Source organism: Lutra lutra, chromosome 5 (genome assembly GCF_902655055.1).
Source record: "Lutra lutra chromosome 5, mLutLut1.2, whole genome shotgun sequence".
In the NCBI taxonomy this organism is placed as follows: Eukaryota; Metazoa; Chordata; class Mammalia; order Carnivora; family Mustelidae; genus Lutra; species Lutra lutra.
Window position 1 is genome coordinate 27234 of NC_062282.1, and position 24911 is coordinate 52144.

Here is a 24911-nt window from a genome sequence, read left to right on the forward strand (position 1 = left end):
GTCTACACTGGCGGAAATCCGACGCAGCGCCCCAGCCACTGGTCTGAGAATACAATCCCAGGTCCCCCAGGCTTCCTGAGAACAAAAGTAAAAGCAAACGCCGCGCCACCACCAGGCCTCGCTTCGGAGGGAGGAGCCCTGCGCCCCCGCCCCCATGACCGCCCAGGTGAGGGCACCTGCGCGCTGGGTGCGCCTGCGGGAGGTGAGAGCGGCGCCCCCTCCCCGCAGTCTTCCCAGACCCTCCTCCCCCCGCCCAGTGGAGGGGGTCTGCCCCGCGGGGAGGGGGTCTGCCCGGCCGGGAGCGCTCTGCGGGGGGAGGGGCCCTCCGCGGAGGAGGGGCGTTTTCCCGGGCGGGAGGTCCGCCCCTCCGGGGAGGGTCCCGGGCCGCCCGCGGGTCCCCGTTCGCGCCTGGGGTAGGGCGGGGCAGGCGGGCGCCGGGAGCGGGGGCGCGCGGGACAGTGGCCTTTATGGGAAAGTTTTCCTCCAAGGTCGGACAAAGGCGGCGCCACCATGGCTCGCAGCGCAGCGGACAAAGTCTCCGGCACCGAGGTAGGGTCCGGCGGGTGGGGACCGGGGTGGGGGGCACCGAGGTGGGGTCCGGCGGGTGGGGACCGGGGTGGGGGGGCACCGAGGTGGGGTCCGGCGGGTGGGGACTGGGGTGGGGGGGCACCGAGGTGGGGTCCGGCGGGTGGGGACCGGGAGGGGCACCGGAGGGGCCGCCGCCGCACGGCGGGAGGAGCTTGGCTTTCCAGGCGCTTAGAGACCGTTTAGCAAACTCTGGCCTCCACTTCGGGAGTCCTCCGGAGAAAATGGGGTTTCCAGACGGATTGCGTTGCTGGGGTCGGAAGGGAGTGAAGGGGGCGGAGTGCGGGACTCAAGCACTTGTGGAGGCTTCGCCCGGTTCTCTGGTTTACTCATTAGCTGGGAAGCGGGAGGACGAACCCCGTCACCCCCGGCGCTCCGAAGACAAAGAGCTTGTACTCGCGGTTCTCCACAAAGATGGACTTTTATGTTGGAATCGGTTGATTTCAACAGGGAGCGTCGCCCGGGAAAGCGAGACCGCCCTTCCCGGTGTGGAACAGGGGGCCAGGCCCAGGGGGGCAGACGCGGCTTTGTGTCCCTGCGTGCGGAATGCGCCAGCGCCGGGTTTGCCCCCGCTCTCCCCGGGAAGCTGGATTACAGGACGGTTCGGTGCGATAATTACACTCCACTCCTGTTACCGACAGCGCTTTACTTAAAAAGTGTAGCTGGTACTTTCAGGTGTCTAATTAAAAATTAAAACATATAATTAAAAAATTAAGTTAAATGTAGCTGAAACTCTGCATAATGAGTAGCTTAGGAATCTGCTCCTGACACTAGCGGACCTTTAGGCAGGGCCGTGGGTGCTCAGAGGAGGCTGGGCTTGGCAGGTCAGGAGAGATTTCCAGGGGCCCTCCTGAGGTGGCTTCCCTTTCCCTGAACCCGCTTCAGATTCACATTTTTTCCGAGTGAGGAGGATCTGAACGCATCACTCTTTGCTCTCAGGGAAAGCGCACTCGGTTCTGAGACGTTAAACAGCAGCACCAGGTTTCCATTCCTGGCAGAATCGTGTCTGCATTGACCGTGCTGGGCGTCTGACACCCAGGTAGCAATCCCAGTCCTGATTCTGAAGCAGCACCACGTTTTCATCTCACTGTGCTTTGGGGGACAAGTGGGCGGTCCAGGTGGGCCTGGAGAGGACAGCCCTGAGCTTCCCAGTGGGCGGTTGGGCCTGGGTCCCTGCTGACCTGTGACAAGCGGGACAGGCCTCCCCGTTTTATCCCCGTCAGGCAGGCCTGGTCTGAAATGGCCTCTGCAGAACGTGGGCCTGTGTGTCTGTAGCATCCCTGGGTGGTCTCCCAGGAGTACTGTATTCCTTGTGGAGCAGCCCAAAAATGCCAGACTAGGAAATAAAGCCGGCCCGAATTTGTCCTGAGGCTCTCTGAGATGTGTGTTCACTGGTTGTATCGTCCAACCAAACACAGGAAACCCCCAAATCCCAGATCTCAGCATTTTTGATGAGAATAATTTAAGCCAGTTTCACACGCCACCACCTCCCTCCTTCCAAACAGAGCTGATGTACCCTCTCTCTGTGTTTGAACTGAAAACCTACTCTTTACCCATTGTGCAGCCAAGAGGCAGCCCTGAAGCAGTGGTTTCCTCTCCACACACTTGTGCCCTGAAGCAGTGCGCCCCTGTTCAGGATGTGCCCTCCTGCCCCATGGGCTCTGGGCTTCCTCCCCTCCTCTGTCCCTCCAGCCCTGTCAGGGCCCACGACTTGGCAGATGCGCTCCCTGATCAACCAGCAGAGAAAGTGAACCCGGGGAGAGGGTTGGACCAACTGAAGAGCCCAGCACACTTCTGAGGGGGTAGGGAATGAAGTGGAGGAGGCTGGGGTGATGGAGGTGGGGGACAGACAGGTGGGCTGAGCAGGGGCAAGCCCTGTCCTACACATGTGGATCCTAGCGTATCTGAGAACCTGTGGTCCTGAAGCAGAAGGCGTCCTGCCATTGCCATCTACCCTGCAGCGGGGGAAGGGGCTCCGGACCCTGACCTGGTGCCTGGAGAACGGGCCTGGGATCTTGGAGATCGGATGTGGCACCCACACCCACCCTCTGTAGCTGTCGCCCTTTGGGTTTGTAGTTCCGCCTCTCTGAGCTCCAGTCTGTTCCTCACCAGGGTTAGGTCGGGGGTAATGATGGCCCACCCACCTCAGAGCACCATCTGGGTTCACTTTAAAGATGAAGTGTAGTTTGCTTCTTGAGAGGTAATTCCCATCATTCCCAAATTGAAGGCTTCTTCTGTCCCCAAGAACTGGGGTGCTCTTCCAGATGTTTCTAGGCACCCAGTTCAAGCCTGGGCCCAAGTCCTCAGCTCTCAGAGACTGTCTGACCTTACAGAATTTTCCCCAGTATGGAGAAAATCAGATTCTGCAAAAGATACTTTATGGCAGATTTCTCTTATGTGACATTTCTAAGACCTGAGACAGGGATTAAATTTAATACCTACAGCAGTTTGGGACATGAATTAATTTTAAGTTGTTCAGGTCAGCAAGGTAGCAAGTATGTGCATGTCCCCCAAAGAAATATCACCTGTCTGCGGCTTGCAGACCCAGAGACCCCCAACCCTGTTAGGCATCGCCCTCAGAAAGCTCCCCCGGTCATCTGTCTGTACCCGCTCCACAGCCACACACACCCACCCCCACCCAATCCCCTTTCCTGCTTGGCCTCACCTTCAGAGGGCTTCTGTGAGTCTGAGCTGACCTCGTCTTGTGCTGGTCTTTGTGGACTGTCTCCTCAGACAGTAATGGTTTTGCTTTTTTCTCCCTGGTGCTCTGGTGCTTATCATACTGCATTGCACAAAGTAGGTGCTTGACAAGTACTTGTCACGTGCTGATCACCCTCCTCCTCTTCTAAAGCCCACTTTATTCCCCTGCCCAGCCCAACCTTCTGTGGGCCTCACAGACGTAGTGCGTGCCCTGTGGGATGCCTGTGTACTGCTTCCCGCCTGACCCAAGCTAACATCACCACCTGTGACTTTCAAGATAAAAACGACATCCTCAGAAGGGAGCAGCTGGATTACAGCTGAGTCTGGGAACCTTGTTTTTCTAAGGAAAGCATCCAAGCAGGTCTGAAACGGCTTGTAGAGGGAAGTTTGATAAGACCCTGTGTGAGGTGGTGAATGTGCTGTGTGTGTGTGCTTTGGGGTGGGGACAATGGTACACAGAGCAGAAGAGAAGCAACGCCTGAATTAATTGTCAATGAATGGAAAGGACAGGCAGAAGGAAGGCCCGCCCCTTTGCTGTCAAGTGGAGGAATCATGGTTTGGTGGACAGCTCTGACCCAGGCCGTGCACTTTGCCTGCAGAGTGGAGGGCATAGAATGACTCTGGGATCCCTTCGGCTCTTTCCCTTGCCAGGATGAGACATAGGGCAGTGCGGGTACCATGGCTGAGGGCTCAGTGGTTGGGAGGCGTGCTGCGCAGCCCGGGCTCCAACCCTGGTTTCCCCACTGAGTGAGTGGGCAGACGAGCTCCTCCACCATGCCATCTTTAGGGTGGGGATGATAATAGTATATGATGTTCTTAAAACAGTGTCTAGTATGGGCACCTGTGTGGCTCAGTCACTGAAGCGTCTGCCTTCGGCTCAGGTCATGATCTCAGGGTCCTGGGATCGAGCCCCACATCAGGCTCCCTGCTCAACAGGGAGTCTGCTTCTCCCTCTGCCTCTGCCCCCCCCCCACACCCCTATCCCCACTCGTACGCTTGCTCTCTCTCAAGTAAATAAAGTCTTAAAAAAAAAGTTCTGGTATATACTAAGTGCTCAATAAATGTTAGCTATCATTCTGTGATTCAATGACAGGAAGAAAGATTTTCCTACAAGTAAGAGATAAAAAGGATTGAGTTTTAGTTTTTTTTTCTAATCGTTTAAGGAAAAACATCCAATAAAGTTATCTTCAGGGTATTTTGGCACTCAAAGACATCACCGGGAAGAGGAATTACAATTATAATACGTACTGTTTTAACAGTACAATTGTGGAATTTCTTTTATTTCTTTTTAAAGATTTATTTATTTGACAGACAGAGATCACAAGTAGGCAAAGAGGCAGGAACAGAGAGAGAGGGAAGCAGGCTCCCCGCGGAGCAGAGAGCCCGATGCGGGCCTCGATCCCAGAACCCTGAGATCATGACCTGAGCTGAAGGCAGAGGCCTAACCCACTGAGCCACCCAGGCACTCCCTGTGGATTTTCTTAAAGAAATGGTTTTTATGCCAAATCAATAGGCCATGAACTCAACTTGAGTTCAAGGATCCCATAGCTTTCCTTATGGATTATTCAGAGACGAAAGAAAATGTCATTGGGATTCAGCCAGCCTGCACCACCACACTGGGTAACAGAGTGAGCATTTAGTTCTCAAACTGATACTTGTGTGTCTAAAGACTGTGACCTCCTGAGACCCCGACCCAGAGGATCTCAGTGACCAGTGATGTGGGCAGAATATAACCTCCTCTCAAAGCACAATGTTTAAGTAGGAAAGCACATGGAAGAGTTGGTAGGGTTAGGACAACAGGAACGAATGAGGAAATCAGATACTAGCACAGTTTCTGAAAAGTTCTGGAACTAACTTTTAAGATTTATTCTCTTTTTTGGAGAGAGAAAGAACACAAGAGCACAAGCAGAGGGAGGGACAGAGGGAGAGAATTTCCAGCAGACTCCACCTGGGCCACGGAGCCGGACACGGGGCTCAGCTCTATCCCACAACCCCGAGACCATGACCAAAGCTGAAACCAAAAGTCGGACGCTCAACCATCTGAGCCGCCCAGGCACCCCTAGAACTAATTTTTTAAAATAATATTTGAGGTGAAATCCACAATCAGTAAACAGCTTCAGAGCAAACAATGCAATGGCATTTCCCAATGTTGTACAAGCACTACCTCTGCCTAGTTCCAGAACATCTCTGTACCCCAAAGTAAACCCCACATGCATGTCCCGGTGTCTCCCTGTTCCCCCTTCCCAGCCCCTGGATCCACGAGTCCGCTGTCTCGGGGGATTTGTGGGCTCCGAAGACTGCATAGAAGTGGAACTGTGCAGTATGTCACCTTTATTGTGCTGAAATAGAAACAGCATACAGTTTACACGTACAAGCCATCTGCCCTCACAATGCCTTCCGTCCTGTGTCTCTGAAACTCTGTCAACTATTGGACAGTGACTCCCAATGCCCCCAACCCCCAGCCCCTAACTTCTGTCATTTTACATTCCCCCCACCCCGCCTGTAGTTGGGACTATGCTGAGGACCTCATGCAGTTAGAATCAAACCATATTTGTCTTTTTGTAATTGGGTTATTTAACTTATCATAAAGTCCTCAGGATTTTACGTTGAAGTGTGTGTCAGAAATTTCCTTTTTAAGGCCAAATATTATTCCTGTGGATGGATATACCACAATTTGTGTGTCCTTTTCTCTGTTGATGGACATTTATGCGGTTTCCATCTTGGCTTTTGCAAATAGTGCTGTTATAAGCATGTGTTTACAGAGTTTTTTGCAAACGGTATTTTCACTTCTTTGAGTATATGCCTAGGAGTAGAGTTTCAGGTTCATGTGCTACTTCTGTGTTTAACGTTTTGATGAACCACCAAACTGTTTTCTACAGTAGCTGAACCATTTCACACTCGCACCAGTCATGTGTGAGGGTTCCAGTTTTTCCACAACCTACCAACAGTTGTTCTTTTCTTTTTTAAAATTATTGTGGTCATCCTAATGAGTATGAAGTGATATTTCATTGTAGATTTTGTTTGTATTTCCCTAATGACTACTGATGTTGAGAATCTTTTACATATTTGTTGAAGAAAAAAGGTCTATTCAAGTTCTTTGCCCATTTTTAAATTGGGCTGTTTATCTTTTTGTTGATGTGGTTGTTTTTTTTTTTTAAGATTTTTTTATTTATTTGACAAACAGAGATCACAAGTAGGCAGAGGTGGGGGGGTGAAGCAGGCTCCCTGATGAGCAGAGAGCCCGATGTGGGACTCGATCCCAGGACCCTGGGATCATGACCTGAGCTGAAGGCAGAGGCTTAACCCACTGAGCCACCCAGGCGCCCCTCATTGAAGTGTTTTTAAGAGTTCTTTATATATTCTGGATATTAGATATATGATTTGCAAATATTTTGTTCCATCTGTTGGTTGTCCTTTTACTTTCTTTATAATGTCCTTTGATGCACAAAATTTTTATTTTTAATGAGGTCAAACATATATTTTTTTCTTATGTTGCTCATGCTCATATCTAAGCTCATATCTAAGAAAACACTGCCATCTGCAAGCTCATGAAGATTTAACTTTGTTTTCTACTAGGAGTTTTATTATTTTAGTGCTTTAGCTCATTGATCCATTGTAGTTAATTTTTGTGTATGGTGTGAGATAGGGAGCAAACTTTATTTTTTTGTATGGGGATATCCACTTTTTCCAACACCATTTGTTGAAGAAATCATTTTTTCCTTATTGACTAGTCTTGGAACCTGGGTTGGAAGCCAATTGGCTGTAGTTGTGTAGGTTTATTTCCAGATCTTCAGTCCTTTTCTGTTGGTCTGTATGTCTGTCTTTCTACCAGAATCGCACTGTTTTGATTACTGTAGCTTTGTCATGGGTTTTGAAATCAGGGAGTTTGAGCCCTCCAACTTTGTTCTTGTTCCAGATTGCTTTGGCTGTTCAGGGCCCACTGCAATTTCATATGAGGATTGTCTTTTCCATTTCGGGGTGCGGGGAGGCCATGGAAGAGATTGCACTGAATTTGTAGATGGTTTTAGAATAGCATTGACATCTTTTTAATATTAGGTCTTCCAATCTGTAAACCTGAGATATTTTTCCATTTATTTACGTGTCTAATTTCTCCCAGCACTGTTTTGTAGTTTTCACTGTTCAAGTCTTTCACTCCCTTGGTTAAATGTATCCTAACACTCAACCACTGTTATTCAACATAGTACTGTAAGTCTTAGCCACAGCACTCAGAGAACATAAAGAAATAAAAGGCTTCCAAATTGGTAAGGAGTATGAAAAACTCTCATTATTTGCTCACTTGATATTATATATAGAAACTCTAAAGACTCCACCAAAAAATGACTATAACTGATAAATGAATTCAGTAAAGTCACAGGACACGAAAGCAAGGTACAGAAATCTGTTGCATTTCTATACACTAATACTGAAGCAGCAAAAAGCGAAATTAAGAAAACAATTCCATTTAAATTGCACCAAAATTAATAAAATACCTAGGAATAAAGTTAACCAAGGAGGTAAAAGACCTGTACTCTGAAAACTATAAAACACGGATGAAAGGAATTGAAGACAACAGAAAAAAATGGAAAGACATCCTATGCTCATGGATCAGAAAAACAAATACCGTGCAATGTCTGTACTATCCAAAACAATCTACAGATTGAATGCAATCCCTATCAAAATATGAACAGCATTTTTCACAGAACTAGAACAAACAGCCCTAAATTTGTATGGAACCACAAAGACCCTGAATAGCCAAGGCAATGTTGAAAAATGAAAAACAAATCTGGAGATATCACAATTCTGGATTTCAAGCTATATTACAAAGCTGTAATAATTAAAGCTGAATAGTACTGGCATAAAAACAGACACATAGGTCAGTGGAAGGAACAGAAAACCCAGAGATAAGCCCACAATTATATGGTCAACTAATCTTCAACAAAGGAGGAATGAATACACAATGGAAAAAAGACAGTTTCTTCAACAACTGGCTTTGGGAGAACTGGATGGCAGCATGCAGAAGAATCAACAGCACCACCTTCTGTCACCACACACAAACAGAAACTCAAAATGGATTAAAGTCTACATGTGAGACCTGAAACCATAGAAGTCCTAGAAGAGAGCATGGGCAATAATGTCTCTGACGTTGGCCTTAACAACATTATTCTAGATCTGTCTCCTGAGGCAAGGGAAACAGAACCAAAAATAAACTATTGGAATTACCTCAAAATAAGAAGTTTCTGCACAGAGAAGGAAATAGCAAAACTGAAAGGCAAGCAACTGAATGGAAGAAGATACTTGCAAATGTTATATCCAATAAGGATTAGTATCCAAAATATAGAAAGAACTTATACAACAACACCCAAAAACAAAACAAAACAAAAAAACAAGTACTCTGATGACAGTGGGCTGAAGACATGAACAGATATTTCTCTGAAGAAGACCTCCAGACGGCCAGCAGACACATGAGAAGATGCTCAGTATCACTCATCATCAGGGAAATGCAGATCAAAACCACAGGGAGATGCCACCTCACGCTTGTTGGAATGGCTAAAATCAATAACGCAAGAAACAACAAGTGTTGGCAAGGATGCAGAGAAAGAGGAACCCTCTTGCACTATTGGTAGGAATGCAAACTGGTGTGGCCACTGTGGAAAACCGTATGGAGGTTCCTCAAAAAATCAAAAACAGAACTAACCTGGGGCACCTGGGTGGCTCAGTCATTAAACGTCTGCCTTTGGCTCAGGTCATGATCCCAGGGTCCTGGGATAGGGCCCCACATTCAAGCTGTCTGCTGGGCGGGACGCCTGCTTTTCCCTCTCCCACACCCTTGCCTGTATTCCCTCTCTCACTGTGTCTCTCTCTGTTGAAAAAAAAAAAAAAAAAACGAATTAAATCTTTTAAAAATTTTTAAAAAATGAAATAAAAATAGAGCTACCCTACAATCCAGTAAGTGCAGTATTTGGTATTTACCTCCCCAAAATGAAAACATTGATTCAAAGGGATACGTGCACCCCAGTGTTTGTTGCCCCATCATTGACAGTTGCCAGATCGTGGGAGCAGCCCATGCGTCCATCCACTGAGGAATGGCTAAAGAAGAGGTGGTATCTGTGTGGAGTAGTATTCGGCCGTAGAAAAGAATGCAGTCCTGCCATTTGCAATGACATGGAGGGAGCTAGAGAGAATGATGCTAAGTGAAATAAGTCAGTCAGAGAAAGACAAAAACCAGGTGATCTCACTCATGTGGAATTTAAGGAACAAAACAAATGAGCAAAGGAAAAAAAGAGCAAACGAAGACACTCAACTGGAGAGAACGAAGTGATGGTTACCAGAGGGGAGGTGGGGGCAGAGGTGAGAGAAGTAGGGACTAGGAACTGAAGAACACACATCGTGAAGAAAAATAATAATAAAATGAAATGAAAACAATGTATCCAAGGTACTTTATTTCTTTTGAATGCTATTATGTTATTTTTAATTATGTTACTATTCGTTTCCTTTTGGGATTGCTCATTGCTAAGATACAGAAACGCAACTGATTTTTATCTGTTGCTCTTGTACCCTGCAACTTGGCTGAACCCGTTTATTAGCTCTAGGTAGCTTTTTCATTGATAAATAGAGATCACTTTACTTCTTTATTCCTAATTTGCATTCCTTTAATTTCTTTTTCTTGCCTAACTGCTCTGGCTAGAACTTCCAGGACAGTGTCCTATAGCAGTGGGGAAGGGGGTATCCTTGCCTTGATTTTGATCATAAGGGAAAAGTTTTTAGTCTTTCATCATTGCATATGAGTTTAGCTGTGGATTTTTATAAGTGTGTTTGATCATGTTGAGAAAGGTCCTCTCGATTCCCCGTTTTCTGGATGTTTTGATCATGAAAGCGTATTGTCAAGTGTTTTTTCTGTATCATTTGAGATAATCATGGGCCTTTTCCTTTGTTTTATTAGTACGATGTTGTATAATGATTAATTGTTGAACCACCCTTGCATTCCTGCGATGAATTCCGCTTGGTCATGGTGAATTACCCTTTGAATACTGCCATGAGATTTGGTTTCCTAGGATTTTTTTGAGGTTTTAGAATGAGTTTTATAACTCTGCTTTTAAGCGTCCTTATACTGTGTAAGAATACATTTTAAGAACCTAAGTTTTGAAATGAAAGAAAACAGTTTGTATCAAAGGCAAAAATACAAATTAGTAGGAAATCAGAAATTTAAAGCTAATTTTTATGACCTCAGAATGTAGCAGGCCAGAGAACAGTCAGTAGAAGGTCTGTGTGAGGTTCACCCACGAATGGTGCTCCCGTGGTGCCAAGGCTAGAGCCCGTCTGTCAGCGTCCATCACACTGTCCTTGCTGGCTGTATACTTAAGCACCCAAGAGGTGCTGTCTTCCCCTCCTGTAATGCCATTCCCCCTCAGCATTACGTTTTTCTTGTCTTACAGCCTGTGCAGGGCTGGCAGCCAGGACACCAATCTTTTTACCCGTCACAGTGCCTAGAACACAGTAGGTTCTCGGTGAGTGCTTTTTGGTGCTTGGTGTGGAAGGACAGTGGGTGCCTCTGTGTGCAGCTTCTAACAAGAAGGAGCACAGACGAGGAGGGAGGAGACAGCAGAAACAAGGGATCGATTCATCAGCACCACTGGCTGGCCCTATCATATTGTCCAATTGGAACACTTTGAGGGAGAAAAGAGAGGTAATGCCAGGACCACAGGTGAAAACTCCATTGTCTGGGAAGTCCTGGACAGGATCACCAGCCAAACGTGGGCATCACTGCCTCCTGGAAACCGTATTTTAGACAACAGGGTTAGGTCTCCACTGTGAATGGAGGATATTCGTAGACAGGGTGCTCTGATTCCCACTGGGGAGACTTTCGAGCCAGACTGTGTGGGTATGCTGACACAGTGAGCCACTGCCCTGTGGAGTGCAGCAGGGCCCACGGAGCACCAGACCACTTTTTACAGCTTTGCCTGGTCCAGGTGCCTGTGCACTGAGCTGGGCCTTTACCACGGGGCATCATGGCGCTTGTCAGTGGGTTCCCAGTGCATGCCAGCACCTCCTTCCCTCTTTCTGCATTTGTGCTTTGTGCTCCAAGGGCTCCCTTCATCTGGATTCCCAGGAGTCGGTGAGCCACCTGCTGGGCCTATCTGAGTGTGGTGTGGGCTCCAGCCTCCTCCTCAGACCCAAGATCCTCTAGTGTCTTGTCTAATGCACCTTTCTCGGCCACTCTCTTGGGCCCACGCTGGAAACCACAGGGACCTGCTCACATCATGTAGAGTTGTACACGCTAGCCTGCCTGTGCCTAGGGCCACTGTGCTTTGTGGACCAGCTCAGCCGGGACTTTCTGAGGTTGGAGACCGTGAAAAGCACGATTAGGCATTCCAAGCATATTTGTCACAGCTATCTCGTTAGAATAACTCTTTTTTTGTTCTTACCATGTACACAGAGTTTGCATTTTCCCCTAAAATACCTTAAATCGTGCTTGACCAAACTGCCTTCCTGCACTCCAGCACAGCCGCATCAGTGTCCCTTCAGAGCCGTCCCAACCAGAGCTCCTGCAAACCTGAAGGCCCTGCGCTCAGCCTCCCGTGCACCCCCACCGCCACCTAACAGAGGCTGGTACAAAATGTGCCTTCCCAGACTTGCACCGCTCAAGTTAGGGGTCCGTGGTTGTGTGTTAGGCTATTAAATGCAGAAAAGTATAACAAGAACTAGAAATGATTGCTTTTACATGTTCCAAGCACTTAACCACGAGGAGACGTTCATAACCTCTCCCCAGGCCCCCGACACAGAGACGCTGGGGGCCACCCTCCATCACAGGCTTTGACTGCAGGCCCCAAAGCACACATGGAATAAAGCTGTTCTTGAACAAAACCGCGGGCAGTTAGCTGGAGCCTGAGTGTTGAATCAGAAAATGCTGGTGTCAGCGGAGCCTTCACCCAGAAACATCGCTGTGCCAGGGCCGGGGTCTGTGCGTCTCGGGGACAGCACGCAGGGAAGGGGACTGCCTTCGGCCCACCCTCACACCCCTCAGCTGCTTTGCAGGGCTTCCTTCCTCGAGGGAGGGGTCAGCAGACAGTAGGCCTAGAGGCTTTGAAGGACCGTCCGGTCTCAGTCGATACTGAGCTCTGCCTTTGTGGCACCAAAGCTGCCACAGGCAACACAGAGAACAGGGGTGGTTGTGGTCCAGTGAAACTTTATTTATGGCACTGAAACGTGAATTTCATTAAATTCCACATATCTGACCGAGGGCTCCTCTTCTGTGTTTTTCTCCGACCACTGGGGTCATGGTTTGTGGACGCCTGGTACTGCGTGGAGACCAGGAGGGACAGAGGAGCTGGGGTGACACCAGGATGCCCCCACACCGCCAGGTGAAATCCAGGGTGTTCCCTCTTGGTGCTTTGAAGCTGAAGAGGCAGCTTTTCCCAGGAGCACCCGGTGGAAGATCCTGAGTGTGTCTGGTAGAGGGAGAGTCACCAGAAGATAAAACCCCATCAGCTCTAGGCCGCTTCTGAGCTCAGACCCCCACAGATTGGACAGAACGGCTGGTGACGCGAGCGCACGGGCTGGGGGTTTGTGCAAGTTACGGGGGTCACGCATGCACACGCAGCGTAGACCGTGCGGTGCCATCTCCGTCACCACCACTGTGACCGCAGTCACCACCACTGTGGCTGTTGTGGTCTCAGGGGCACATGACAGGCAGCGACGTCCGGGGCCTGCTGAGAAACGGCCCGGCCCGCGTTCAGCCCCAGCCACCGGGGGCCACGACGGCCCTGGTCCTGAGGCAAACTCGGTCTCCTCCTGTCGAGAGGAAGGCACCTTGATGTCCGCGTTGTCTCTGCAGCTCTGGGAGGATTGGGTTGAGAAACACCGGAGAAGTTATGTTTTCACACGTTGTTCACCACACAGGATTGGCTTTCTTGCGATTGTTTCAGGTGAGGCCCTCGATAGAAAATCAGGTGCCTCGCAACAGGAATAAAGTGGGAGAATGAGATCCTGCCGGGAGCGAAGACGGATCGTGCGGACAAAGGGACCGGAGCTTCTGAGGTGGGCGCGTTCCCGCAGGAGGGAAGAGCCCCACAGGCCCTGTGGACACGCGCTTGCCGTGGGCCGGGTCCCCTCCTGGCGTCCCTGCCCTCCGTCCTCACAGCCCCTGAGAGCCCCTCCCGCGTGAGGCCCGAGGAGCAGGAGGCCTGGGCCTGCCCACTTGGCCACAGCAGCCGCCCCTGCCGGGGGCTCCTCGGGAGGGAGGCTCTGGGTTCTTCCTTCAGAGCAGCCTTTCACCGCCGGCACCTGCCGACTCCCTGTCAGCCCGTTCTGGCACACGCCACGTTAGCCTGGGAAGCCGGGACGGGCAGGAAGAGCACAGAATCAGTTGTGAAAGGACGTTGGTGGAGCGTAAGCTGCCCGGAAGGTCTGGCTTCTGGTGGGCGTCCGAGGGGGAGGGAAGGTGGCACGGCAGCCTCAGTCCCCTCCTAAGTCGAGGGAGGCTGTCCTGGCAGCAACCCCAGCGCGCCTCTGAGCACCAAGCTCCAGCGGAGCCGTCCCAGCGCGCCGCCTGCAGAGACAGTGGCCGTGCCCGGTGCGCAGCTCCGTTCAGGGATTTCCACTGCCGCGAGCGCTCGCGCCCGCAAGCCCTGGGACACGAACGAGAGCTTCAGAACAGAAGTCGGGGAACGGTGCATTTCACGGTTCGTGGGTACCTTGTGTGTAACTTCAAAGAAACTGTTTTCAGGGTTGTGTTTGCAACAGACCGGAGAGGCGGCGGACGTTAAGATACAGCACACGCACGTCCCACCCTGCAGCCACAGAGACCGAGCCCCAGGTTTCCGCTCCATCCGCGCCTGTGGGGCTGGGTCTCCCCGGGAGGCCTCGGAGAACGGGCTCCTGCTCGGGGGGCACAGCGGTCTGCAGGCAGCTCCGACCCTCCAAGCACGTTACAGGCTGTCTGTCCGGGGAGCCTGGAGAGAGGCAGTAACCCATGCCCCAGAGTGTGTGCTGTGGCTGCCGTGGGCGGGCTTGGGGGGCAAGGACCCTGAGTCGGGGTAACCCTGGGTCCGTGTGCCGACCTGGGTCCGTGTGTCAGTCAGGATGTGCAGGTCATGCCGCATAACCAGCGGCCCCCCCCGTCTCAGTTCTCAGTGGTCAGCACAGTAATGACCCGCTCGTGCCACGTGCCCATCATGGTCATCCTGTCCGTTTTACTGTGGGTCCAGGCTTGTGGAACAGCCTCTCGGTGGGGGTGCGGGGCGCTCCCCAACTTGGGCCAGAGGGAAAGGTCGTGGGTTGGAGCACATGCTGGCTCGCAGAGCCTCCGTCAGAACCCGTCTCTGCCACTGCCACCATATTTCTTTGTCACGTGGCCTGAGGCCAACGCACGGGGATGTGCCCTCCCGCTCAGGGAGGACAGGACTCCGTGAGAGCAGCCCCATGCAAGAGTTACTCTGTTTTACACCAACTCAGTACCCGACTGGGAAGCAGGCTGGTGTTTCCTCTGCCCAGTGTCGTGGAGAACAGATGTTCCTCACGGGGACCTTTTCCCCATAAATGAAGCATGATTTTAGAGCCCAGATGTTTTCCTGCCTCTCTCTTCTGAAGATCCTGTACACATTCCGTGGTGTAACTCGAGTCCATGAGTGCACTCGGGCGGATCACATGGTGCACAGGCCAGAGGCAGACCCCAGTGCTGGTGACACACCACAGAGGGCAGCGATGTGCCAAGTGAGCAGTTCTGAGCTGAAAGAAGGCTTGCTGGGGACAGGAAGGCCAAGGAGTGTCTGTGGACAGTGTGAGGTGAGCTGCAACGGCCCAGGGCTCAGAGCCTGGGGAGCGCTGGTCCAGGAGAGAAGCCCCAGCCCTCTGGGGGCGGAAGTAGCCACCTGGGCCCAGGAACAGCCCACAGGGGCTGGCCAGGGTCCCCCGCGGGGCCAGGCAGAGGTTAGCTGGAGGTGCTGACCGTATGGAGGTACGTGCAGACCAGGTGAGACAGGCTGGGCGCAGGCTGGCGGGCATAGTGGCTCAGCAGAGGCTTAGGCTTTCTGGATGGGATTTCTCTGATTGAAAGGTGGTTCCTGGGTCTGTGCACACAGGAAACGGGAGATAGCCATCGGCACCTGCAGGAAGGAGGCCCCGATTAACAGGGACTGAGTGGCTGTAACCAGGTCGCTGCTGAGAGCAAACCTCCTGGGAAGCGTGGGTTTCACACCCCGCCCCCACAAGGCTGAGAAAGTAGCTATTGATGGAAAGTGGGGCAGGGATAGGCCTGACATGTGTGCCCTTCCTGTCCCGGGGCCTCAGTTTGGAGGGGCTATAGGAACAGCTCCAGTGTCCCACACTGGGTGCCCACTGCCCATTGTGCATCCTGACTTTTGTTTATAAAATATGGCAAAGGCCACAGTGGTGAGTATGAAGGCCACCCTGACATTCTGGGTGGGGGGCACCCCTGCGTCCCCTCCTCTGTGGGGTCCCACCCTGGCTGCCGTGTCTGGGGCATCGCTGGGAGCTGGTCCTGGGGCTGCAGGATGAGAGGAGGTCCTAGACGAGATGAGGGGTCTTGAGGACCACAGCCCCCACCCACCCACCCGAGCTTTGCCTCCCGGGTGATGTCTGAGCCCTTGTCCTCTGCAACGGCATCAGTGACCCGTCAGTCTTCCAAATGAGATGGCGTGACTGGGTCCCAGAGAAGCTCCCGGTCTGGCCAGGGGTGGGCAGAGAGGACGGTGCTATCTAACCACAGCTGCTCAGTCTTCTACCCCAACTGAGGCCTCATCCCAGGACTCTGCAGTCTCGTCCTCCGACACATGACCCCCCGTCCCCAGGGTGCAGGGGCCCAGATGGAGAGGGGTCACCCACAGGATTGTGCCGTGGGCCCCTTGGGTCATTGGGAGTAATCACAGGGAGGCTGTCTCTGGCATGGCTGTGCTGAAGCCTTCGATGTTCCCGCAGTCTCCGTCCCTGCTGGAACAGGAGGGGGCCAGCCACCAGCTCACAGCTGTGCAGCGAGGATGGGGCGAGGGTCTCGGAGTCCCGTCTGTGCACGGCCTGCTCAGGGATCTCACTATCTCACAGGGTCTCATCTTGGGGAGCCCCCCAGGAAGCAGGGTAGTACCTTGCACACCTTCCAGGCGGGTAGAAGGACCCTGATATCCAGGCCCACCCACCCTGCCAGCAGTCGCCCCAGCCATTCTGTGGCTCTGCCTCCCACCATCTTTTGGGATGTTGTACTTGAGGGAAAATGTGAGTGAGCGTTGATGGTCAGTCTTCGCCAGGCCTCCTGTGGCCCAGCCCCTCCAGTCTGCTGGGCCCAGGACGGGGCCCCTGCTGTTCCCTTGTCGGCATCAGCTACTCTTCTCCTTCCTTGAAACTAGAAGTCGCCCTTGCTCTGATGGGTCACATGTCACCTGTCCCCTGGGAGGAAGGAGCAGGCCGTTTCCAGCTGATGTGTTTTAGAAACAAGCATTCGGTTGTCTTTGTCCCTGAGGCCGGCCCCCCACAGGATGGGCACAGAAGGGCCTGTGGACCCCTAGCCTCTGTCTTCTCACCTCCAGCATGTGTGAGGCCGGGCGGGCTGCCGGTAGGGCCTGCGTGGAGGCCAGGTCAGCTCCTGTGGGCACCAGGAGGGACACCAGTCTTGCAGCTGGCCGAAGGGCGACGCGCTGACTCAGCTCAGCGGCGCGGGGACTAGTGCTCGGCACGGGACCGCGTCTCCCGTCCGCTGAGGTACGTCTGCAGGGAACCGCGTGCCAAGCCACGGGAAGAGTCAGGGCCCAGCAGATAGGCGAGGGTTCCGGTTCCGACGTCAGCCCAAGCCGAGCGTGAGTGCCTTCGGTTGAAGCGAGAGCCCTGAATCACGTGAGGAGAAGAACTCAGGCCTCAACCGTTGACGAAGTGATGGCGTCTGCCTTTGTCTGCTCTCTTCCCTCTCAGCTCCGCGCGTCCTGATGTGCGCGTCACACCTTCCGGAGAGCAGGCCCTGCAGAGCGGGCCGGGGTGCCCCCACGGACGTTCTCGCTCACCCTGCGGCCACTCCCTTCTCCTCCTGGGCAACCAGAGGCCAAGGAACGGTTTTGAGTAATTTAAAGTACTTCCCTTGGCTCACCATCAACCTGCCCCCAGCACACACCTTCGACGTCTTCACACACTGGCATTCAACATCCTTTTTCCCTCACATCCATACTGTTCTTCACACGACCCTTTCCCTCACACACACTTTCTCACACACACTTTGTGTCACACTCATACTTTCCCTGGCTCATGCTCTCCCTGACACGCACTTTTCCTCACATACACTTTCTCACGTATGCACACTTTCCCTCACACACACGCTTGCTCTCTCACACACACTTTCCCTCCCACTTTCTCTCCCACTTTCTCTCTCACACACTCTTTCCCTCACATGCATACTTTCCCTCGCACATACACCCTGCTCTGCGCACACCTTTTCCTTCACACGCACAAGCTGTAACACGTACACAATCATCCCAGGAAACGTCAGGGAAGAAAATGTTACAGAGAGTAAATGTTCAAGATGATCAAACTTTACCCTTTAAGATACCAAGATAATGTTCTCTTTTTAAGCATTTCTTATGCAAATCTTTCTGAAATACACTATACTCTTATCTCTTAAGCCGAATTGAATATATTCAGGTAACTTGATTTTGTCGCAGTGGGGTAATTCTGCCTCTCCGCGCTCAGAGCCATACACATCCACCTCCCCCTCTTGTAATTTGTGTCTCTTCAAAAGACCGAACTGTTCGAGTTGTGCAAGTGGCAACGGTTGGCCTGTACCATGCATCTGCCGCAGCGCCGAGCCTGAGGTGGCCCTTCAAGCCGTGCCCGGCCCTGGGCACCGTCCGCTTGTCCGCCGGACCCTCTTTCCCAGAGCGAGCGCGGCACCATGTGCGGAGTGGCCGGGGAGCTCGCGCGGCAGCAGCCCCGAGTGACGGTTCTGCTCTGCGGTGCCCGGCCGCACAGTGCCCGGAGAAGCAGGGGACCGGCAGGAGGGGCTGTGCAGACGGTGCCTAAGGGAACACCACTGTGGAAGAGGCTAGTGAGCACATCCCTCCGGCTTGCCCAAGGCTTCCTCCCTTCCCTGACCTGGGAGGCGGCCCCTGGGTGCGCAGACAGCGCCCCTTGGACGTCTCGTGCCCGGCCGGGGATCTGGGGACAGAGCCCAGGGAGTAGGAGCTGGTGCGGGGGCGCCCGGCCAAGCGTCGGAGCCTCCGTCAGTCACAGTAGGAATCGGAGGGCAGAGAAGGGGCCAGGGAAGATCCCAGTGATCTCACCGGGCAGTTTTCAGAAGGCGAACGGGTGAGGTGGAGGCTCGGAGACCTGCCAGGAGGCCGCTGGCCAAGCTGGATGCGAGAATCAGGACCTCGTGTGGGTCCCGAGGAGGGGTCCGTCCGGACGGGGGTGTCTGCGCAGCAGGAGGGCATCTCTCCCTGGGGGGACCCACAGTTTGCTTTTCACTTCCTCTGAAACGGGCATTAAAGACATGCCCTTTCAGGTCTGCCGGTCCCTTGTGTCACGACTAAGTGTTTGCTCCAGACCCTCCCCGGCTCAAGACCACCGCTCTTCTCCGGGGCTGGACGTCCGCTGCTGGCTCGGGTGGCATTTGAGTTTTACACACCAGAGCACCGTGGCACTTTCTAGACAAAATCGGTATTTAGATCATTCCTGATGAGTGAGCGGCTCTGTCTGGTGGGCAGACCCAGGCGTATGGAGGGAGGGGAGCAGACCGACGTGGGGAAGCCCTCGTGGGCGTGGGAGCTCCAGAGCCGGGTCTGACCAACGCCTCACCGCACTGACAGCGCCGCGGGAGCACCCACGGGGAGGCTCAGCGCAGCACCCGCAGGACGGATGGCTGGAGGCCTTACCCACCTCAGCCCCGGGGGATTCGCTGTCTTGTTTTCAGTCTCTTTAGAAAATTATCTGTACCCTGAGCTGTTCAGAGGAGTCTCAGATGTAACCGCTGTCCCTTTAAAAATCGATTTCACAATTTTAACCTCTTTGACTTTTAACTGTTATTGTAGCCTTGCGGGGTTTTTCCCTAAACAAATGAACCTGTGGTATTTCCTCGGGAAATGTTACATCTAAAAATAGCATTAAACATCTTTTAACTAAAAGCATTCTGTCTTTACATAAAATTTTGTTGCATGAAAACATGAAGAGCAAATCAAGTACCAAGGGTACTGTTTTCAGAATGACCAAATGGGTACAATTCTGTGGTTTTGATAAAGGATGCCCTAATTGTTTTGTATAAATTTTTAAAAAATTATCAATACAGTCAAAATGTCTTTGCTGTGGATGACGTTTTCTTATTAAGTTACATGTGGACCAGCTCTGTCCTTGGCATGGGGGCCTCCCCCATTCCCTGCAGACCCGGGAGTGCCCCCCTGAGAAATCCCACATGCTCCACGGATAACCCTAAAATACAGCATTTCAGGTGCACATTTCAGAATCTGATGGGGTGGAACTTGATTGTGCCTCCTGTGACAGCAGCAGCACCCCCGCTGACAGAGTGTTATGTAGGGTTCCCCTCATGGGCCTGGGGGCAGACCCACAGTACGCTGCTGCTGTGCGACGATGGAAGGACCAGGAGCTCCAAGAGGAACCCCCACTATGCTGTGGGTTTGCTGGTACCTTCCAATCCCACAAAGACTGCTCAAATATCCAGATAGAAGACAGAGCCCGAAAAGGGGAGGCTTCCATAGCCAGCCTGGGGGAAGTGTCCTCCACACCCGTCTTCATCAATGTCTAAAGTACCTGGTCCTCTCTTCCATTTCAGGATCTGGAATCCCTTGACACCTATATCCAGAACACACTGTCTGCCCTCTACCCACCTTTTGAGGCCACGGCAGCCACAGTTCTCTGGCAGCTGTTCAGCGTGACAGAGAGACTCCACGGTGGGGATGGGCTGCGCTGCCTCACTGACTTCCTCATCCCAGCCAAGAGGGCCCTACAGCACCTGCAGCAGGAAGCCTGTGTGAGTACCAGCCCTGCAGGGGCCAGAACCTGCATGGGACCCTCCTCTCAGGGGACAGAGCCTGTGTGATGGTTTTCCCTACAGAAGGAGACCTGTGAGACCATCCCCCACAGGTGACACCCTCCTGCCCTTGACTGTAGGGAAGAGACAGGCAACGTGTTGCTTGGTACCCAGAAAATATTTAAGCTGAGCACAGGAAAGGACACCAGTGGCGGTGGCAGAGGAGAACAGGAAATTAAACCAGTAATCAAAGCAGAGATAATTCAAATGAGGATTTGTTGTTTTCTTTCTGAAAGAGAGTTGTGAAGTTAACCTCAGCCACTTTTCTTAGAATTTATTCCACAAATGGAGAGATCTTCCCAGTCCACTCTAGTTTTGAGGTCCGTAAGGGTACTGGCTCAACTCTTTTCCTCTGGCGTCTGGCTCCTTTTTTCTTCGTCCCAAATGATGAGTGAAGTAAGGCTCCGTGTTCCACAAATAGGACTTCGGGCCCCCCGGTGGTACAGCCCACTCTGTCCACAGGTGTCCATTCTGGTTCCTCCGGTGAACTTTCACCAGAGTCTTTACACCTAGCCTAACACATTTCTTAGGTGCTTAGTTTGTTTCTGGGTTTTTTTTCTCCTGAGTGGTACCCCATTGTACAGAGTGTACCACAATTTGTTTACTCATTCATGGATTGATAGACATTTAGGTGGCTTCTAGTTTTAGAATATTATGTATAAAATTGCCATAAGCCTTTGCGTACAGGAATCTGTGTGAGCTTGTTTTCTGGGGTAAATAGCGAAAAGTGTGATTGCTGGGCCACTTCGAAACTCTTTTCCAAGTGGCCGCGCCATTGGGCACTCCCATCAGCAGCTGTGGAGAGCTTCAGGTGCGTGGTACCCTCACCCAAACCTGCTCTTGTCAGCCTCTTCAGTTCTACCCGCCCCATCACATGTGCAGTGGTGTCACATGTAACGTCATGGTATGGTTTGTAAGTCTGTAATAGCTGCAGATGTGAAGTATCTCTTCCTGGACTTCTTTGCCTTTCGTATACCCTCCTTGCGATGCATCAATTCTAATCTTTTATCTATCTTAAACACTGGATTGTCATTTTATTCTTTTTCTTCATTAAAATAACTTGTTTTATTTTTTTAATATCCAATCAGATAATTCCAAATATATAAGGTTACAAAAGCAGATTTTTGTCTGTAAGGGCCAGGACTGGGGTAAGGCAAATAAGGTACGTGGCATGAAATTTAAGGAGGGTACTCACTGACAGAATTCTGCAATATCTTCTCGTTGAGTTCTCAGAGTTCTTTACATATTTTGGATACAAGTTCTTTATCATATATATAGTTTGCAAATATTTTCTTCCAATCTGTGGCTTACCTTTTAATTTCCTTAGTATTGTTTTAGGAAGAGTCAAAGTGTTTAATTTTGATGAAGTTCTCTATTTTTTTATTTTGCTTTCTGTGTCCTGTCTAAGGACTTTACTTTTAGGCCCAAGATCCATTTTGAGTTACTTTTTATATATGGTGTGAGGTAAGCATCAAATTTGTTTTTGCCAATGTCTATCCACCTGCTTCAACACCATTTCTTGAAAGGGCCATCTTTTCTCCATTGACACCCAGGTAACTGTGTTGAACATGAACTGTCAGTATAAGTGTGAGTCTGTTCCTAGACTCTGTTCTGTTCCATTGATCTTTCCTCTCTTTCCTCCAGTACCAGGGTTTTGATGACTGACCCTTTATAGTGAGTCCTAAAATCAGCCACTGTAAGGCCTCCAAGGCCAAAAACTTTGTTCTTCCTTTTCAAAATTGTTTAGTTACTCTAATTTCTTTGCATATCTATATAAAATGGAGAATCAGTTGGTTTATGCAAAACATCTTAGGAGTTTTGATTAAGATTGCTTTAAAGCCATAGAGCCGTTTGGAGGAAAAAGGTCTTGGCATATCTTTTTTGTTGGTTGTTTTTGAGGCGGTCTTAAAACTACTGCCAGCCAAGTGGTAGGTATAGTGCAGTGAGCTGCTGGGAAGTGAGGTCTTGAGCTGTGCGCTGGGGTGTGCGGGTCAGTGGCTGCTGCAGCACGCTGGGCTCCCCACACGAGCAGGGGTCCAGTACCCGCAGCACCCTTCAGACGAGCATTGCTTCATGGCACCTGTGAGACCTTCTGGTGTTGGAGTAAATGAACTGAGAAGATAATTCACGGAACTTAATCCTAAACATTTCCAAAGTCCTGCACCACATACTACGTGTTCTAAAAAGAGTCATCAAGTGCAGCGGACATAAGGATCACTGTGTGTCAAAGGAAGCACCAGAAGCGCTCGTGTCTGGTCACAGGATGCTCCCTTGTGGTGAGTACGGAGGCCACCCGTGGGTCAGCCTTGTGGGTGCTGCTCAAACAGTCCACCAGGAAGGAACAATATGTGTCAGGGACATAGAGCCACAAGGTGTTCAGGTAACTCGAACCCACAAACTGAGCCCTGCATCCTAGTTATAAAGCCATCGAACATGAGTTGTAGGAAGCCATCTTGGGAAAAATGCCAAGACCATCGCAGGCTACTTCGTGGACCTGAAGTTCAAGGGTGAAGATCTCCAAAACGTGGAGCATTAGCTCAACAAACGGAGACATGGTTTGGCTAGTGTTTTGATCATGTGATTGTGAATGACACTTGCAAGACGCCTGTGCCCAGCTATCCACAGCTGAGAAGACCCAGGAGCTCTCTCAGTGGGTCCAGCAACATGGGCTTCCCCTGATACCAAGTCTTCGGGAGGCCTCCTGCTCCGTGCCGCAGCTCTGACAATATTCACCGATTACAGAGCTCTGGAAAACAGCTGCAATGTGAAACAGCCCTGTGTGCCCCGTTGTAATATGGGCAACTTTAAAAGTAACACAGTTTATTAATTATCTCATTTGAAAAGTATACAGAGTTACCTCCTACGCTTTCAGGGAGAAAGGATTCCTTTACCTCCTATACCGCATTGGTAAGAGTGCAGACGGTGTTAAGCCACTGAGTATGAGGACCTTCCATAGAGTTAGTAGGTCTTTGTACAGCTCAGATGAAAGAGCTTCCCTAAATTAAATAAGTAGTATTTAATTTCAAAAAAAGTGTAAGATCTTTATTAATCAGTACCTTTTATTACTCCATTGATACTGAAGTAGGGCTTTGAAAAAAACTATCACTGGACTACTTTGATTTATTAAATTCTTTGGAATTTTTTAAAGGTTTTATTTATGTTATTTAACAGAGAGAGAGACAGCATGCAAGCAGGGGGAGCCACAGAGGGAGAAGCAGACTCCCCGCTGAGCAGGGAGCCTGATGCGGGACTCGATCTCAGGACCCTGAGACCATGACCTGACCTGGAGGCAGTTGCTTAACCCACGGAAACACCCAGGCATCTTCTTACAAAGTCTTTACGCTAGAATGACCGTGGTCAAGAAATGACCAAGGATGTCCTAGATTTGTTTCTTCGTATGAAGTAGTCTGTACAGAGGATATTTTCCTTTGAGATTATGTACCTTTTGCATATTTAAAGGATATTGATTGATAAGAAACAGAGATAACCCACAGCACAGGGAACAAAAATGTCTGTCCCCTTTCAAAGCTGTGTTTTGAAACCTATTTTGACCTAATGTTTTGCCTTCTATCTTCTGTTAAGTTTCTTTTTCCTTTCATTTTAATCATAAGTCATCCCCCTTCCCACTTACAAAATTGCTTATTTCTGAAAAACCCGTATGAATAGTACTACTATTTAATATCAGTGCGTACTTCCAAGTACAAATAGCGCAAAATGAAACTTAGTGTTATCTTTACCATTTGAATAGTTATATTGCTTTTTTCTCTTTAATAAAGAAATTAAAATTTGATCCTGTGTATGACAGAGGAGAAAATGAACTTATCTCAACAACTATGAATGTAAACATATTTTAGTTAATATAAATCAAGGCAGTTTTTATCTATTTACCTGCTATTGTCAGAGTATGTGGCTTGGAGAGCATGACTAATCATATTAATTTTAAGATAAGTTGTCATGTTAACCTAATATTCCAACAACTACCATTCTTCCTTCCCTTTATAGATCTAGAGTCACTCGTTACTTTATAGTAACTTTATAGTTACTATATAGTTACTTTATAGATACAGAGTCACTTTAGAGTCACTCGTTAGCTTATTTGTAACTTTCTTTCATCACAGTTTGGCTCAAAAAATGTCTGGGGAAGTTAAAAGTAGTCAGAAAGTTATAAAAATAGAATGTTTGCATGACACAGGGAAGCAGGTGCAGGGGACCACAATAAGGAAAATAAAATTAAATCTTAAAGTATACATCCTTCCAAGTACACATGGGATGGTTTCCAAAATTTGATAAAATTCTGGTCAAATTTTACAATTAGGGGATGCACATGTACTTCAAGGGTGTATAAAACTAGAGAATATTAGAGAACATGCACTTTTATTCAGTGTGCCTGTGCATTTACTGAAATTGACCAGAATCGACCGTTAGTCGTAAGATGGCCACAAATACAGAGGACGGCTATGTAAAGACCGGTGCGATAAAACTGCAGATCAGTAATAACAACAACTCCCTGACATCTGGAAAATTGAACGTGTACTCCTGGAGAGAGGAAGTGTCAGACGATAACAAAGGAAATTGGCTGATCAGCAGGTGAGCC

The 24911-nt window shown here is 50.3% G+C and overlaps 1 protein-coding gene across 1 annotated transcript in view; it reads left to right on the forward strand.

Moving 5' to 3' along the window:
• The first annotated feature begins 437 nt into the window (after window positions 1-437).
• Window positions 438-24911, forward strand: part of PLEKHG4B (pleckstrin homology and RhoGEF domain containing G4B) — an 81174-nt gene continuing 56700 nt past the window's right edge. The window contains 2 exon segments of the mRNA XM_047731344.1: window positions 438-549; window positions 20060-20257. Of these exon segments, the coding sequence (XP_047587300.1) occupies window positions 511-549; window positions 20060-20257 (237 nt within the window). The 5' untranslated portion in view covers window positions 438-510.